The sequence below is a fragment of the Peromyscus maniculatus genome, chromosome 6 (assembly GCF_049852395.1).
Source record: "Peromyscus maniculatus bairdii isolate BWxNUB_F1_BW_parent chromosome 6, HU_Pman_BW_mat_3.1, whole genome shotgun sequence".
Lineage (NCBI taxonomy): Eukaryota > Metazoa > Chordata > Mammalia > Rodentia > Cricetidae > Peromyscus > Peromyscus maniculatus.
This window is the reverse complement of record NC_134857.1, coordinates 68,979,597-68,997,377: the sequence shown is the minus strand read 5'-3', so window position 1 is coordinate 68,997,377 and position 17,781 is coordinate 68,979,597. Positions and strand designations below refer to the sequence as shown.

Genomic DNA, 17,781 nt, shown 5'->3' with positions numbered 1-17,781 from the left:
ATTGGAGAGAGAGCATCCAGTGGAAGGCTTGTGTGTTCAGATCCAGCAAGTAAAGTTACGAGGGTAAAGGGATATAGTAGTGCAGACCAGGAATCCTAAGACATGGGAGGAGGTGTAGAAGTTCAAGGTTATCTTCAGCTACATGGCTAGCTGGAGGTCAGCTTGTGCTGTAAGAGATCCTGTCTCCAACAACAACGAAGAGTTGGGTTGGGTCTTGAGAAATAGGGAAGGGTATCATCTGGAGGCACAGGGCAGAGGCACGGGACTCTCCCATCTGAGTGCAGCTTTGGTTTAGACTCAATATCTTCACACTCTAGACTGATTGCTGTCTTCTGAATCATAAACACGTATTTGGCACAAAACAGGTAATCCCTGAAGGTCTACCTCTTCCACTGAAGCCTCACTCATCTGGAATTTATCACATTCTCCTCTGTATCTGCCCAACCCTTTGTCCATATGATCTGTTGACTACAGGTTAATAAAACTACCTTCCTTGCTTGACAAAAACAAAAAACAAAAACAGGCAGCCTTTAGGTGCTGAGTTTCAAGCCAGCCTTCCCTGCTCCTTGATGCTTTTAAGATTTTTTTCCTTCTATTGGCGCTGAGAACTGGTCTGAAGAATCTCCCACTCTCCCGGGCGTGGTTCGTTCTTACATCACCAGACTCTTCTCACAGCTTCACTGCACAGAAGATAAGGCAATTGTGGGGCTCAGCCTTCACTTGAACCCCGGGGCAGAGGGCTGCTGCGCCTTCTAGGCCAGCTTGGGCTACAGCGGCACCTTCTCAGAACACCAAAACTCAAGACAGGCAGTGACCTTGTCTTCAGCCCGATTCAAACCCCACCCTCAGCAAACAAACACTACCACCATCAATGTACTCTCACAACAAAATTCATTTATTTACAAAGGCCAGGGTGGGTGTTGGGAGTAAGAGAAAAGGGCAGGCATGTCTGAGCTGCTTGGGATCCTTCCCCACCTGGAGCAGGATTCCTCTTTTTTTCGAGACAGGGTTTCTCTGTGTAGTTTTGCGCCTTTCCTGGAACTCACTTTGGAGACCAGCCTGGCCTCGAACTCACAGAGATCTGCCTGCCTCTGCCTCCCGAGTGCTGGGATTAAAGGCCACCACCGCCCGGCAGGATTCCTCTTCTTACCTCTCTCTCAGTCAGGGGTCCTCCAAGTAGCTGGACCACACAGCTCTCAGCACATTCTCTGCCCTGTGGTCCAGCTAAAGCCCAATTCCATATTAAAGGCATTCCCCATCTCACCCCTTCTAAAGAACTTTCTGGCCTAGATGGAGCTGGCAAGGAATTAAAGGCAGGAGCTCTGGAAGAGAAACCTCACTTTTTTTTCACCAGGAGTAATGGTGGCAAGGGTATCAGTCAGAGCCATTGTCTTTAGAATTACCCGATATGCTTTTCGGTCACCAAACACCCAGAGGCCCAGGAGACCCATCTCTCCTTCCCAATGCTCTATTCCTCCACTAGGCTGGTCCCTGGACCCACTCATCTCTGTTGACAAAGTAGTGAACCAGAAACCAACAAAGAACACACACCTCCCAACTTGCATGGACGCACATGTGTGCATATATCATATATACTAATTCTCCATACTGCTGAGAAAGATCCAATCTCCAGCATGACTTCTGGGGAGCGGAGCTCAGAGTACCAGAGCCTGAAGATACAGTTAGGTCCTGGGTTCATGGAAACGTGTGTGTGTGTGTGTGTGTGTGTGTGTGTGTGTGTGTGTGTGTGTGTAACGCGCGCGCACACACACATACATTGGAGACCATGGAAACCTGAATCCTTGTGGGCCACACTGCTCGGCTTTGTTAAGCTCCTTTCTTCAAGCTTACACCAGTCTTCCTCCCTTCTGTCGGGCCTGGGCCTGCTTCTCCAACCTGAAATCTACTGGTGTTTCTAGACCCCAACTGTCAATCTGCCTTCCGAGCCTTCAGCTCAGGCCGTCTCCTCCAGTCCCTGCTTCCAGGAACTCTGTCAGCTCTTGCTCTTCCGCACCAGCTTCCGCTGGGCTCGTCTGCTCTTGGTAATCCTGCCCAGACTGCCTGCTCATGGCTCTCTTTGGGCGAGAGGACAGGTATCTTTCTTAGAGTCCCAAAGGGCGCATGAGACAATGCTGGATGAACTTGCAGAATGGGGCAGAGGAAGAAAACTAGAGCATTTCATCAGTTCCTCTCCGGGGTGAAATTCAAACACTGGTTGGGCTGAGGGAGGGGAAGGAAGAGAGGGAGAGTGAATGTAAGGCAAGCTAAACCCTAGTGGTACCGATGGAAGACTTCCGGTAAGCCAGACGGGGGTCCTCCTCTCAGACCCTGGGAGAAGGCTGAACATTGCCAACGGACTTGTGGGCAAGGAGGTGGGCCCAACCGACACAACTGTGCAAACTAAAGCGCTCTGCTCAGAGGACCAGGAGAGAAGATTTCATCAAACAGCAACAAAATCAAAATCCTTGGGCAGAGCTCCGGGTTGGGCCCGTCCTCCAGAGTCACCCTGCTGTTGGTAGAGGTCAAAGAAGACAGGCTACAGAGGGTGGGGCTGGACAGAGGGCCAGAGGCTGGCGCTGAGAGGTGGGGAAGGCAGGAGGCACGGGCCCCGGGATCAGGAGAGCTGGGACCCCAGGAGTCTCTCGATAGCCGCGTTGATGTCCCCTCCTGTGGCAATCAGGGCCTGGAGGTTGGCCTCACGGTTGACAAAGCCCATGGAGTTGAGCTGCTCCAGCTGCTGCTGAAATCTCACTTCCGGCATCGGCACCTGGAGGAGGCAGGCCTTGGCTAGTGGGCATGGACCCATTCTAGGGCTAGCCCTTCTTTCCTTCCTTTTTGAGAACGTCTTGCCATGCAGCCCAGGCTGGCCTAGGACAGTGCTGGGGTTGCAGGCACATAACACCGTGCCTGTCTCCTAGAGGGACAGCTGGAGTCTGAGTGTTCCGGAACACCAGCCGGTCCCTAATACCCCTGTGGCCAAGGATGGCCCTTCTATCCACATGTCTCCTTCCCACCCCCTCCAGAGCCCTGTGCTTGGTGTGAGGAAAAGTGAACTGCAGATGGCCAGGGAACCTAGCTCCCAAGTTAGTAAATAACTTTAACAACAAGACTGACGATATTTTTGTTTGTTTTTGTTTTTCGAGACAGGGTTTCTCTGTGTAGCTTTGGAGCCTGTCCTGGAACTCGCTCTGTAGACCAGGCTGGCCTTGAACTCACAGAGATCTGCCTGCCTCTGCCTCCCGAGTGCTGGGATTAAATTCGTGTGCTACCGCCGAACAGAGACAGATGATATTTCTGTTAATCTTCCCAAGTCCCCGGTAGGCCTGTGTCAGCTTGTTCCCAAATGCTCTCCAGAAGATGTTAATACATGCTTCAAAAGACTAATGCTCAGTAGTTAAGAGCCCTGGCTGCTCTTCCTGAGGACCTGGGCTTGATTCTAGTACCGACATGGTGGCTCACAACTGTCTGTAACTTTAGTTTCCAGGGACCTGATACTTCTGGCCTCTGCACACTAGGTGCACACTTGATGCCCAGACATACATGCAGACAAAACATTCATACAAGAAAGAAAAATAAATAATCTGGAAAAAAAAAAAAAGAAGCCTAATGCTGGGTTGGGCATGTAGCTCAGTGGCAGAGCCCTTGCCTACTATGTGTAAGCCTCTGGTTTTGATCCCTAACACCACACACACACACACACACACACACACACACACACACACACACACTCACTCACACACACGGCCCAGAGCTCTACAGTCAAATATGCTAAATGCTAAGCATGCCCCTCCAGACAGTCTTCAGAACTACTACCATAGTAAAGGTCCGAGAAGGGCCCAGGAAGAAAAGAACCTGCTTAAGGTTTTTAACCCGCAGTAAACACAATTAACAAAAGACACATCTTTTTTTTCAACATACTCCTATAAATATCTCTTGGAAATGTTTTGCTGTGGGATATTTGTACACTGTGTGAAGATGTACTGCTGTGATTGGTGTAAAGAAAAGCTGAACGGCTGATAGCTAGGCAGGGGGTATAGGTGGGACTTCCGGGCAGAGAGATGACTCTGGGAAGAAGAAAGGCAGAGTTGTGAGCCAGACACAGAGAAGAAACAGGAGGTGCAAGATGAAAGAGAGGTAATGCCACATAGCAAAACGTGGATTAATATAAATGGGTTAGTTTAAGTTATAAGAGCTAGTTGGGACAAGCCTAAGCTAAAGGCCAGGCTTTCATTATTAATAATAAGTTTGTTATTTGTGAGCTGGCAGCCCAAAGAAAGTCTGACTACAATGTTTTCCCATAGGATGTTTGGGAAGCATGAGTCTTGCTCATGACCAAGATCCAGGAAAAGGAAAGCTGCTGTGCAATATTTGTTTACACTGTAAAGATGTATATCTGCCTAAGGCACCTTCTGATTGGTTTAATAAAGAGCTAAATGGCCAATAGCTAGGCAGGAGAGGATAGGCTGGACTTCTGGGCAGAGAGAGAAGCAGGGAGGAATCCAGGCGTGCAATTTTGTCATCAAACTTGGAGCAAGTTGGATGTGCCATACTAAGAAGAGGTAACCAAGCCATGTGGCAGACTGTCGATTAATATGAATGGGTTAATTTAAGTCATAAGAGGTAGTTGGGGCCAGGAGGTAGTGGCGCACACCTTTAATCCTCTGTGAGTTCAAGGCCTGCCTGGGCTACAGAGTGAGTTCCAGGAAAGGCGCAAAGCTACACAGAGAAACCCTGTCTCGAAAAAAGGTAGTTGGGGAAAAGCCTAAGCTAAGGCCAAGCTTTCATAACCAAGTCTCCGGGTCATGATTTTCAGGCTGGTGGTCCAAAGATAGGCCAACAAGAGAGCTTGCTACGGAAGGCTGGTGTCCGCTGCCCACCTGATGGGGACACTTGCCGAGGACCACACACGCCCTATAGTGCCAGAGGCCTTCCCAGTCACAGACTTTGTACTGGATGTGCCCTGGAGATCAGCCTGGCCCAGCTCTCTGAGCGTTTTACACAAACGTTTGTAGAATTTCCAGAAGAGTCACAGAGGTCATACCCCAAGTCATCTCTGGGGCCTAAGACCCCGCCCTTTACTCTCGTCTACCAGCTATGTAGGTGAGCAGCTGACCTCTCTGCTCTCAGTTTCCCCCATCCCTCACATACTGATACTGTGACAGTCCCCCGAGGCTGTTGGCAGCGGGGTACACGACTCTCCTAGACAGAGCATTCGGCATGGTACCGAGCATGGGCCGAGTGTGGTCACTACTCTTACCCCACTTTAAAGCTGTAGAAACGGAACTTGGGGACATAGGGTGACCTGCCCAAAGCTAATGAGTGGCAGACCAGGCCCTGAAGGCAGGCTGGCCTCCCGCAGAGCCTGTCCTGCTGTCGCAGCTCCAGTACCGCTCTCTCTTGACGCTCCTCAGGACGGATGGGTTGCTGCCCTGGATACCTGTGAGTTTCCACTTCCGGCCAAAAGCTGGATCATCTGCTGCATGAGTTGTTGCTGGGCACTGGAACCCGCTGTGGTTGGAGACGTGGCGGGTATGCCTGGGGAGGAGGTGGGGGCCTCGGCTGCAGACCCAGAGTTGCTGCCTGCCAGGGGTACAGGGGTCCGGGATGTCCCAAAGGAGCCAAGGCTGGGAGGGGGGGAAAGAATGAGAGTTAGGAGACAGCAGTCCAGAGCAGGATGGGAAGTGGACATGGAGGAACATGCTTGCAACCTCAGCACTTGAGGCTAGCCTACGCTACGAAAGAGACTTAGCCTGGAAGAAAAAGGAAAAGAATGGAAATGTGAGATCCAGAAGGAAAAGCAGTCAGTACAAAACAGGAAAGCTGACCCAGCCCAAGGAACAATGGTGCAATGGTGTGTGTGTGTGTGTGTGTGTGTGTGTGTGTGTGTGTGTGTGTGTGCGTGTGTGTGTGTGTAAGATAGATAGACAGGATAGAGAGAGCGAACCTTAACGCCCGCCAACCATCCTTACCTGGGTACCAGCCCAGGGGCTTCGGTCTGCAGGGTCTGCAGGCCCTGCTGGATCTGCAACAAGGCCTGCATGGCCCGGGGATTGGTGAGGATGGACAGAGACTCTGGGTTCTGCATCTGTTGGGGAAGAGCCAGTCAGTCCCAGCCCCAGCCCGTCCACCTGACTCATTTCCAGTCATTGCGCTCCCAGGTCTCCCCTCTATGATCTTCACTCACCTGCTGCAGGAACACGGGGAGCTGCAGACGGAGCTGCTCCTGCAGTTGTGGATTCCCCGCAAACAGCGGCACATTCACCATCATCTGCCAGAGTGAAGGGAACAGGGGAGGAGGCCTGGGTCGTCCTACCCTAAAGAGCCCCCACAGCCTCAGACCCTCCTCAGCACTCCCACCACTGCAGGAGATCTCACCTCAAAGTACTCCAAAGCCCATGTGGGGCAGAGAGAAGAGAGGGACCCGTGTGCTGAGCAGGAGTCACACTGCCCAGGCCTGTCTGACAGTCACCTGAACTACCACTTCAGGTACCCAGGACCTCCTATGTGCCATGCCATCATCCATCCCTGGGGGAGCTATTGTTGCTACCGGTTTTTGTTGTTTTCGTTTTTAATTTATTTTATGTGCATTGGTGTGAAGGTGTCAGATCCCCTGGAACTGGAGCTACAGACAGTTGTGAGCTGCCATGTGGGTGCTGGGAATTGAACTCAGGACCTCTGGAAGAGCAGCCGGTGCTCTTAACCCCTGAGCCATCTCTCCAGCCCCTGTTGCTGCGGTTTGCAGAGGTGATCAGGAGGCGAAGGGGCTTGCTTAGCCCCCAAAGCTGTGAAGTAGCAGGATGTGCAGTAGGAACCTGGCAGCCTGGCCCCTGAGTGCTTCAATGGCCCCCACAAACTATTCCCTCGTGGGGAACCCTTTCCCCAGCAGCACTTCCTCCTTACCTGAGCAGCGAAGTCAGGGTTCTGGGCGAGCGTCTGCATCATGCTGCGCATGTAAGGGGCGGAGATCACATTCTGCATCAGCTGGGGGTTTTCGGAGATCTGCTGGAGGAGCGCCTGCATTTCTGGGCTGTTGAACATCCCTAAAACAAAGAGGGATAAACAAACAGGAAGAAAGGGGTCCGCATGGAAACCAGACACCTCATTTCATCTACCTTATGTCACTGAGTGGTCAGGAAACGGAAGCTACGGTCAAGTAGGCATCCAAACGCATGGCACGGGTCCAGGTGCTCCGGACTCTAAAGTTAGCTCACATTGAGTTATCCTGGGCCTGTCCCATCAACCTGGCTAAAGGCTCACTGGCTAGAAGCCAAGTCTGAGTTACGTCCCTCTGGACTGCGCCTGCCCCAAGCTCAGACACAGTGTGAGCTGGAAAGAACTAAACGCCATGGAGAGCTATGGCTTTTAAACCTGCCTCAGTAGCAGAGGCCTGCTTCTCAAGCCAAACCCCACTCAGGTAAGGTAAGGGTGCGGCTGAAGCCAGAGCAGGAGACCTGGAGCTGGCTCCCATTTGGTCCTTCCATCTCCTGGAGATGGTCCAGATCCCCCAACACTTAGGAACGGTGTTTAAACCACAGATCAAGAGCTGGTCCTCCCTTAATAAATAAGGGAACGGAAGCACACTAAGGGGAAAAGACTTCCCGATTAAAGTATCTCCTAGAGAAATCAGGGCATCTACCAAAGGATCTCCCGGAGCTGTGTGTCCTGCCACAGCCCTGGGGCTTAGCAGTGTGCAGCCTGCATACTGTACACACGACAACCTGCACATCTTTCTCTGACATCACATCTGCCTGTCCGTGGATGTGCTCTGATTCTTCTGCAACCCTTCCCTCTCATCCGCATCTTCCACTCTGCCCCATTTACACTGGATGGTACCAGAAGTATTCATGGAGCTGGGAGGCGTGGCCTGGTTTACTCATGAGCCGGTACTTAGGTCCCTGCCAGGGACATGACCAGAGCAAACCTTCCTCCTCTGAGGGGCAGGGCCGTTGCCCCCGCTGAGCCCTGCTGTAGCTTTAACTCAGTCTCACCTGTTTCCAACACACGGAAGCAGTGTGAACCCCATTCAGTGCTGGGGCAGAGGGGCTGCCCCGGTGTGGCCCCACTAAAGCTCCTTCCACCCTAAGACATACCTGACCCCAGGCTAGCCGCATTGATCCCAAAGGGGTTCGAGACTGTCGGGTGCACCTGGCTGGTCCCCGATCCTCCGGTGCCCTCCCCACCGGACCCGGGGGCCTGGGAGGTGGGGGGCGAGGGACTCCAGGGGTTAGGGAGGGGCTCTCGATTCTCAGTCCGAAGAGGCTGGGAGGATGAGCTGTCGGAGTTCCCGGCCAGGGAAGAGAAGGGATTGTTGCCAAACTAAGAGGAGGGAAAGGTTTCGGGTTAAGGACTGAAACAGATCAGGGACAAGGGAGAGGCTCCCTCTGCTTACACCTAGGAGCCTCCCCTCCCCGGGGGAAGGGGAGACACATCAGACATCCTCACCTACTCTGTTCCCAAAGCACCAGCTCCACCACCCTCACCCGAGCCTGCAGGGGCAACCTGCCGAAGTTGGTGCCTGGCAGCCAAAGCCCTCCGGATGCCACTTCCCTTGCCTGTGCCCAGTGCGGGCCTCTGCTGTGGGCTCTGTGACCCAAGACCTTCGCATCCATCTTTCCTGTGTTGTAAATGACAGAGTTTTGCTCTTGGGGGAGTTAGGGGACAGAGGCCATGTCGGATTCCGCCTTTCACCCCAGCCTCGACACTAGTAGGCGCTCAGTAAGGAATGGCTAGCTTCGTGGTTGCAGGCTGTCAGACCTGGCTAATTTGACCCCCATCTGTCCCCAGCTCCCGCTTCCCCAGCCACCTTGGCCTAATCCTAAACCCCAGAACTCTCTTCCTCGGTCCCCTGAGAGGCATGTGAGCCATCTAGGCAAGTCATGATGGAGCCCAGGGGAGCAGAGATCTGGCTAAGGATTCCCTGGAGGTTTTCTCCTTCCCTGTCCTTTGGGTGGATCCCCAGTCTATCTCCCACGCTCCCTAGAATGCTCGGAACTGTATCTCGTCAGATGGCAGGTTACCCAAAGGTAACACCAAGCCCCCTCCCTCCATCCCTCCAGCAACCAGGACAGCTTGGCCCTTCCCACCTTTCCTGTTATTCAAAGTGGGTCACTGGATCTGGGCTGACCAATCATCCACCCTGAGCTGTGGATCATGGGATCTTGGCTGACCAATCATCTCCACTGAGCTGAGGATCCTCGGCTTCAACAGATGCCTGTTTAGATAACCGGCTGGCCTCATAGTTTCAGTCATTACTGCCATTTCAGATTTCCCATTCCTGTAACCTGCCCGAGTCTCCACCATTTCTAGTCCTTGACTGGTTCTGTTCTTCCTGGTGCACCTACAGACTAAATGTTTCCCAGAACTGCCAGTCACTACCCACTATTTACTGAGCACCTACTATATGCCTTGGCACATTTATATAATATCCATCTATACGCCAGTTCTCAAAAATGTGGCCCTGTGACCCCTGTTAAGATTAGAAAGCTTTCACAACTCTACAAAATGTCAATTTGCTCTTTTTACTTACTCACTTAAGAAAGCTATGTAGCAGGGGACGTTCAATGGAATAAATACAGACCTGAGAAGTTCACTGTCTTACAGGACCAGACATTAAAGTTATCTATGGCAAGGCCACACTTTCTTCTAAGTTTCTCGCCACGCCCAGACTTCAGTTTTGGCAGTGAATATTGATAGGTCCAACTCACAAAAACAAAGTTTTTTAGGGGCCTTCTGTAACTTTTTTATGGTTGTTTTTTTATAGTCTCTTATAGCCCAGGCTAGCCTTGAGCTTTTGATCCTCCTACTTCTAACTCTAGAGTAATGGGATCATAGGGATGAATGCATCTTTTTTGGGGGGGAGGACGGGGGAGGGGACGGACGAACAGGACAGTGTGTCGCCTACAGGCCTAGCTGGCCTGGAACTTGTCTTGTAGACCAGACTAGCCTCAAACCTAGTGATTCTCCTACCTCTGCCTTTTGAAAGCTAGGATTCCAGGTGTATGCTCCATGCTCAGCTTATTCTCTATAATTTTCTATAATATAATTGGGTCCTGAGACCGATTCTACAATAGTAGTGTGAGAGCTACTGCTATAATGGACGACCTCCCTGTGACAATGAGGGAGTAAGGTTCAGGAGAGACCACTTAAAATCACACTGCTGGAAAATGGCGGCGCTGGTATATGAACCCAGGTTTGTGGATGCCAAATGTTTTATTCTTTTAGCAAAACCAGTATTTTTTATGCTTTACTGTGGGTGCTCAGAATTAGCTGGAGTGCTTGTTGTCTTTCTCAACTATTCAATTTAGTTTTGTTTTGGAGACAGGATATCATGTTTCTCAAGTTGGCCTTCAACTTGATATGTAGCTGAGGATGACTATGACCTCTGGATCCTCCTGAGTGCTGGGATTACAGAAGCACACTACTATGCCCAGGTTTTGTATTGCTGGGCTCAAACCCAGGGCCTGTGTGTGTGTGTGTTAGTCAAGTAATCTACCAACTGAGCTTCTTTCTTTCTTTCTTTCTTTCTTTCTTTCTTTCTTTCTTTCTTTCTTTCTTTCTTTCTTTCTTTCTTCCTTTCTTCCTTTCTTCCTTTCTTCCTTTCTTCCTTTCTTCCTTTCATTTATTCATTTGAGACAGAATTCATGTAGTTAGGCTGGCCTTGAACGCCAGATCTTCCTAAATGCTGGGACTATAGATATGGGACACTGTACCTCATATTCATAAAGCTGGTTTTTTTCTTTTTGGTGGTGCTAGGAATTGACCCTAGGTCTCACACACTCTAGGCAAGTGCTCCACCAGTGAACAATATTCTCCACTCATTAAACATTTTTAAAAGTGCACAATCCTGGGGAATGCCTGGAGTTGGAGCGATGGATCAGCAGTTAAGAGCAATGGCTACTCTGCCAGGGGGTCTGAGTTTGTTTCTGAGCATGGTGGTTCAGAACCATCTCTAACTCTAGCTTCAGAGGATCTGACCCCTTCTTCTGGCCTCCACAGGCACCGCATGCACAAATATATATGTAGGCAAAACATCTATACATATAAAATAAACATACTTTTTTTTTGAAGTGCATAACCCCACTGACCATGATGACGAACCCCAGCACATGGGGGGTGCTGACTTGGGGGGATTTTAAGTTCTGGGATGCCCTGAGCTATATAGTGAGACCTTGTCTGAAAATATAAAAACAGAAACAAAGGTTCAGTGAGCATTTCATCGCCACAGAAGCAGGTGGATCTCTATGAGTCAGAGGCCAACCTGTTTTACATGGAGAGTTCCAGGCCAGCCAGGGCTACACAATGAGATCTGTCTCAAAAACAAAAACAAGCGAGACAAAACAAAAGCCTGGAGAGACTGACCCGGTAAGTAGTCCTAAGTAGGGTCTGGAACTGCATTATTACAGTTTGCCCAAGTGATTCTGATGAAGATGAACCACGGGTTATATCTGAGATACACTGACTAGGGTTGGTTAACTTTGGACCCCAAGTCAGCACCTCCCCTTTTGAGCCCCTGGTGTACGAGTTTATTAAAACAATGTCACGTCCCTTGGATACCATCTTACGGACCTCCCTAGGGACCCCGTTATATTCTGCCCTCATCAAGCTGGCTGTCACTGGATCTGCACTTGAAAGGAAATGCCTTCAAGCAAAGGTCCACCCCACAGACGACTGGGCAGGTGACCCGGAGGGTACTGGGGCATGCTTAGGCTGGAGTAGGGAATCCTGAACCCGGGCAGCCCTCCCGATGCTCGCTTCCTGGTCCCACCTGTTCCCGGGCAGCAGTGAACATGGGCTCCTGGATGTCCGTGTACATGCGGCGGAGAGCATTATACCCTCCAGGGACACTTTCCAAGTTGCTGAGGGCCCGGTCCTGGTTCCGCATCATTTCTTGCATCATGGCTGGGTTCCGAGCAAGCTCCATTGTCTGGTGAAGAGAAAAATATGAGGTGGACCCTGGAACCAGAGGAGCACCAAGCTAGGAAAAGGGACCTGAGGAGGGAGTCTACGTGAGGAATGCGGGACCCACCCAACAGTGGCAGGGAGAACAGCAATCCAGACCTCCTTCCTCCTACAATCTCGGCTTCATCCCTGCCTCTCCGTGGCTGTTTTGGTCGGCTCTTTGGAATGGAGGGATGGTGTTCCCAGATGGGGCTAGGCAGCAGTTTCCTTTTCTCGGGCTCAGAGGATCCACAGAGGTGACAGAGTGTAAGAAAATGGGACCCAGCTTTTTTTCTCCCCTGCCTAGAACTACACCTGCTCCATCATGGTGATGCAATAAATACTTATTGGGTGATAGATTATAGGATGAGAGATCAGAGTCCTGGGTTTATCAGTCCAGGAAGGTGTCTCAGAGGACAGGAACAGATTTGGGGAGAAGGTAACAGTCCAAGGAACAGGAATAAGTAGCTTGCTGGCTTCCTCACGCCATCCCTGAGGCAGAGTGACGCACACAGCAGCTGAATAACCTAGAATGAAGTCACACCATTTCCACAATAACCGGCCCAGGCAAGCATTCCTCTCCGTCTGTTGTAGATATGAAAACGGGGTCAGAGAGGACCACAGACCTGTTGTCCTCTACCATGCAGAAGTTAATCATGCAGGCAGGTTTCTAGGCCAGGTCTCACCAAAACCACACTGTGAGTTCTGGTAAATCAGACCGGGTAGGGAAAGGACTCAGACTGGCCACACTCTGGCCCCACTTCCTGATCTTCAGCCACACTGAACACTCAACACCGAGGATGAGGGAGGGCTCTCTTCATCAGAGCTGCTGACGGCGTCACTGCCTCAGGGATGGCGTGAGGAAGCCAGCTACTTATTCCTGTTCCTTAGACTGCCTTCTTCTCCCCCAAATCTGTTCCTGTCCTCTAAGACACCTTCCTAGACCGACAGGCCTAGTCTCACGGGACTCCGGTCTCTCATCCTATAACCTATCATCCAGTAAGTATTTATTGAGTCACCACTATGGAAGCAGTACATTTCTAGGCAGGAAAAAAAAAAAAATACCCAAACACTCAGAAAGTCCTTATACCATTAAAAAAAAAGCCATGGCCATGTGGTGGGAACACCTTTGATCCTAGCACTCAGGAGGCAAAGGCAGGCAGATCTCCTGTGAGTCTCAGGCTAACCTAGTCTATATAGTGAGAGCCTGTCTCAAAATAACCAACTAATTGAAAAACAATTTCAAAACCTTAATCTTTGGGAGAGTTACCATACAGTGAATCAGACTCTGGTCTCCACATCCCTGATGGCAAGAACATCTACCCTGTCTTCTAGTAAATGGTCTTCAGAAAACAGTCTCCAGCTGGGTTAGTGACATACGCCTTTAATCTCAGCACTCAGGAGGCAGAGGCAGGTGGATCTCTGTCAAGGCCAGCCTGGTCTACAGAGTAAGTTTCAGGACAGCCAGGGCTACACAGAGAAACCCTGTTTTGAAAAACCAAAAGAGAAAAAAAGAAAAGAAAATGATCTCCGTTGGGTGTGTCTAGCCACAGTGTTTCCAAACATAGTTTTGGCCTTTTCTTTGGGGTTCCTTGGTTTTGAACATTATTTTTCTTTCCTTGGTTCATGTACTGTCTTCCTTTGGTTCTTAGCTCAGTGACGCTTCTACTTTTTTTTTTTTTTTCCAGACAGGGTTTCTCTGAGTAGCTTTGCACCTTTTCCTGGATCTCACTCTGTAGCCCAGGCTGGCCTCGAACACACAGAGATCCGCCTGCCTCTGCCTCCCGAATGCTGGAATTAAAGGGGTGCGACACCACTGCCCAGCTCAGTGACACTTCTAGAAGATCTTCCATAAACTCCAGAGTAGGGTCAGAAGCTGAATTCCTTATTAGGTTCCTAGGAGATTCTGGGATTATCCTTAGGCGATCAGTAGTCACACATGTTCGGCTTGACCCATTAAACTCCATTCCTCACTCTCCAAACCCCGTCCACTCAGAGAATCTCCAACAAAGAAAAGGCGCCAAAAAGCCCAGTTCCGCATTCTTGGCGGTTGTGGCAGCTCCTCCCCTGAAGTTGCCAGGAGCCCAAGACCCCATCTAAAGTGGTCAGCATTTGACCACACTTGGACACAAACCCAGCTTGTGGGGACACATTATCACCCCTCACCTCCAGGGTGTATAAGCTCCCTGCTTTAGTTCAGCTGTGTGACTTCTCCAGCCCCAATCTCTGGGGCTGAAGGACTCACTGGGGAGACGCTTTGCTCAAATAAACCTGTTCTTTTGCTTTCTCAATCGGGCTTGATCTGGCTTACTGCATCGGCAGAGAAACCTACTATCACGTTACAGAGAAAACCTATTAATTCGGTGTTGCCTGCATATCTGTCCCACTTCCCTTAGAGACAAGGAGTTCCTGGCCTATGTCCGCTCATCACTATATCAAGTGTTCAAAATATAGCTGTTCAGTTGAATGAACAAATACTAAGCTCGGAATGGCTGACACCAGATTCCTCCCTGCTCCAGCCTCGTCACATACCCACCTGCCTCATGAGCTCCGGGTTGTTGAGCATGTGGCTGATCTCGGGGTTCCTCTCCATCAGCTGTTGCATCTGGGGGTTAGCCATGATCATGTGGCGCATGAGGTCAGGGTTTGACATCATATCCTGGACCAAGGGGTTCTCCATGATCTGTGACAGCATCTCAGGGTTGGACATGAGCTGTCTCTGCATCTGCTGCTGCAGCTCCATGAAGTTGGCAGAGCCCAGGCCCAGGCTGCCGAGGCCAAGGATGCCCCCGAAGCCAGCTGTGGGAAGGAGCAGGGTCAGAGTCTACCTCTCAGGCCCTTCTCAGACCCAGCAGAGCCTGCGAACTTGGCTCTCTAGGATAGCCCCTAATTGCTTCTCACAGGTCCCTCTTGCAATCGCTCCCCCAGCTCCAGCAAAGAGGCCTCTATAAAGGCAGAGGCCAAGATGAGCATATCACTGAACAGAGAGAAATGAATCAGCAGCCACCGGCTTTTCTCTGCTTCTCTCTTCTCCAGGACACTCAACCCCATCTCCCCTTCTGCTCCTGAAATCCTGGAAACCATCATGAACTGCTTTCCTCCTCCTCCTCCTCCTCCTCCTCCTCCTCCTCCTCCTCCTCCTCCTCCTCCTCCACCACCACCACCACCACCACCACCACGGCTTAATCACCAACATCTGGAAGAGTGTCTACCCCAGGAGACTAGGAGCAGGGACCACTGTTCTTCTTTATCTTTGTGCACCCCACTTCCCTGCCCAGTAAATACAAGATTATGCTCTCCTCCCCCAAAGGCTTACAGAGAATTGACGCAGTAGCACTTGGGGGCCCCTCGGCAGCCACTGGAGAGGGTCCCCCTCCACTGCCAGCATCTGAAGTGGCGCTGCCAGAGCCGCAGGGCTGGGCAGGGGCAGCGGGTGAGGCAGGTGTGGTGGAGGGTGCAGAGGCAGAGTCGGGAGTGGATGGGGGAGAAGCAGTGGCGGCCACTGGATCTTGAGCCCTGAGAACAAACAATGGAGACTCCAGGTTGGAGGGAGTACAAGTGGGCGGGTGCTGTGTAGCTGCTGCCAGCTCAAGCCACCCCCTGAGCAGCCTTACCCCACCCTTACCCCAGGCCGGCAAGATGGGGGGGGCGCACGACAGACAGACAGACAGACAGACAGACAGACACACACACACACACACACACACACACAGGAGAGAGGAATGGTGCCAGTATCACTAGTCTTGAAGGCAATCTGGGAGTGGTCAGTCAGGCTGTCCTAGAGGTAAGATCTTATCCACCTGTACCAGGCCTGGCCAACGGCCGTCTACACAGTGGAACAGGTGAGAAAGCATCTGAAGAGAAGTCCCAGTTAGAAGCAAGGTCGGTTCCTTTCCCGAACTTACTTCTGAGGGGTCTTGATGACTAGATGGACCGTGAGCCCATCCTTGATCCCATGCTGGTTCAGCGTGTCTCCATCCTTGAGGATCTTGCCTGCGAAGATCAGGACCAGCTGATCCTGCTGAGCCTTAAACCTCCGGGAGATTTCCTCCTTGAACTGTGGTCAAGAGGCAGAGATCACTGGGGAGCCTGCCTGTACCCCACTGCCAGGACTCTGCTCTCCACTCTGCCCCTCTAGCCGCGATAAGCAACAGTGAGGTCTGCTTTTTCCATTTGTTCCATGATGGTTCTCCTCACCCTAGAAAACCCTGCTGCTATCTACCACGACCACCCAGTTCTCTGTGAGGGTTAGCACCTGGGAAGCCCTCCTCATCCCAACTCCTCCAACCAGCCTTGGCCTCAGGCTTTCTCTCGTCAGCTTCCTCTTGACTCGCAGTTTCTCTCTGCACTTTATTCCCAGCTTTCTCATAACTATAACAAACAGATCCAGCTGTTGAGTGTGTTAGTTACTATCTCCATCTCATTTATTTATTTAGAGGCAAGGTCTCTCTGTGTGTCCCTTACTGTCCTGGAACCCTCTATGTAGACCAGGCTGACCTGGGACTCACAGAGATCCACCCGCCTCTGCTGGGATTTTAAAGATAAGGATCGGAGAGGGGGTAGGAACTCCGGTCTGCACATCAATGTCTCCACCAGTCATACTCTCAATAAGAGCTGTGTTCCAATTCAGCCCTTCCGGGAGAACTGCAAATTCTTGCATGAGAGCAGTAGTGGTACTAAAGGGTACTCTGGGGTGAGTTTGACTCTCTAGAGTCTATCAGCTCCTCCAAAACACAACACAACACATACTCTAATTATAAACAGTGCACTTGCTAAGCAAAAGATCCCTCTCTTCCAACCAGATGGCCTATCCTAAGCCCCGCCCTGTGTGCAGTTCTGGAGCAGCTCCGAGCAGTGGGGAACAGAGTCAATAGTCCCTCACTCATTCAACATTATTTTGTTGAGCACCTACTGCGCTCGATATATCCTATAGAGCAGAAAACTGAACCGTTCCGACTTGCGAGCAGGAAGGACCTGTGCGGGGAGAGAGAGAGAGAGCACCCCCACCACGCGGCTCTCCCGGGGGAGCTTAGCTCACTCGGGCCGCACGGTGCCTCGGTGCCCGGAACCTCCACCAGTAACCGCGGCGCACTCTCCCCTCAAGCCTAGGACCCTCCGGGCACCCGCGTGCCAGGTGTCCCTTTTCCCCAAGCTCCCCCACCACGCCCCCAGCCTCGGCAGCGCTGCCAAACCCGTCCCAACCCGCGCCACGCTCGCCGGACTAGCCCAGGCAGGGCGCCCCCTACCCGCTCCGTCTGCCCTCGCGCGGCCCGGATCCCCGTGGGCTCCGCCCCGGCCGGGGGCCCGTCCCCGCAGCCAGGCCGTCCCCGAGGTCTCCATCTCCGCGCTGACCCCCTCCGCGCACGGCTCCCGCCCTCCTCCTCCCTCCAGCGCCGGCCGTCCTACCTCCTTAACCGAGGCTCGATCGCAGATCACGATCTCCTCCTTGTCCTTGGGGGTCTTGACGGTGACCCGAATCTGGGGCCTCGTCTCGGCCCCGCTCGGCTCCGCCATGCCGCCGCCCGGCCGCCCGCCAGCCCGCCCGGCTCCTCCTCCCGGTCCGCCCGGCCCGGCTCGGCTTCGGCGCCTCCAACTCCCCCTCCCGCCCCTCCCCAAGGCTCCGCCGCCCCCTCCGGACAGCCGCAGCCACAGCGCCCCGGGCGGCCTGGGGGGGCACTGCAGCTGGGGCGGCCCGGGGCCGAGCGGGGTCCGCAGCTGCTCGGGCCGATCTTCGCCGGAGCCCCGAGAGGGCGGAGTGGCCGGCGCCGAGGGCGGAAGACGCGGCGATGCCCGCGGCTCCCTCCCGCTCGGGACAAAGGACTTTCTGTTCCGCCGCCTCGTCTC

General features: G+C 52.3%; 1 protein-coding gene across 2 annotated transcripts; it reads right to left on the bottom strand.

Annotated features, from left to right (window-relative positions):
* Positions 1-874: 874 nt before the first annotated feature.
* Positions 875-17,516, bottom strand: Ubqln4 (ubiquilin 4). Of its 2 annotated transcripts, XM_076574434.1 has the most exons (12): positions 17,344-17,482; positions 16,193-16,308; positions 15,843-15,994; positions 15,254-15,453; positions 14,474-14,736; positions 11,765-11,923; positions 8,091-8,316; positions 6,901-7,040; positions 6,185-6,268; positions 5,970-6,085; positions 5,438-5,624; positions 875-2,767 (listed from the first exon to the last, which is right to left on the bottom strand). In XM_076574434.1, the coding sequence occupies exons 2-12, from the start codon at positions 16,304-16,306 to the stop codon at positions 2,615-2,617; spliced, it is 1,794 nt and encodes a 597-aa protein (XP_076430549.1). In that variant the 5' UTR covers positions 16,307-16,308; positions 17,344-17,482; the 3' UTR covers positions 875-2,614. The 2 variants fall into 2 exon arrangements, with proteins under 2 accessions (XP_076430549.1, XP_006976436.3); XM_006976374.4 differs by lacking the exon at positions 16,193-16,308 and having other exon boundaries at positions 17,344-17,516.
* Between the last annotated feature and the right edge of the window lie 265 nt (positions 17,517-17,781).

Excerpts from the sequence above, each read along its gene's own strand:
- Ubqln4 (XM_076574434.1), bottom strand. The coding sequence starts at position 16,306 with ATGAGAAAGCTGGGAATAAAGTGCAGAGAGAAACTGCGAGTCAAGAGG. Across the intron at positions 15,995-16,192 it reads GGATGAGGAGGGCTTCCCAG|TTCAAGGAGGAAATCTCCCG; the intron begins GTGCTAACCCTC and ends TCTTGACCACAG. Across the intron at positions 7,041-8,090 it reads TGCGGCTAGCCTGGGGTCAG|GGATGTTCAACAGCCCAGAA; the intron begins GTATGTCTTAGG and ends TCTTTGTTTTAG.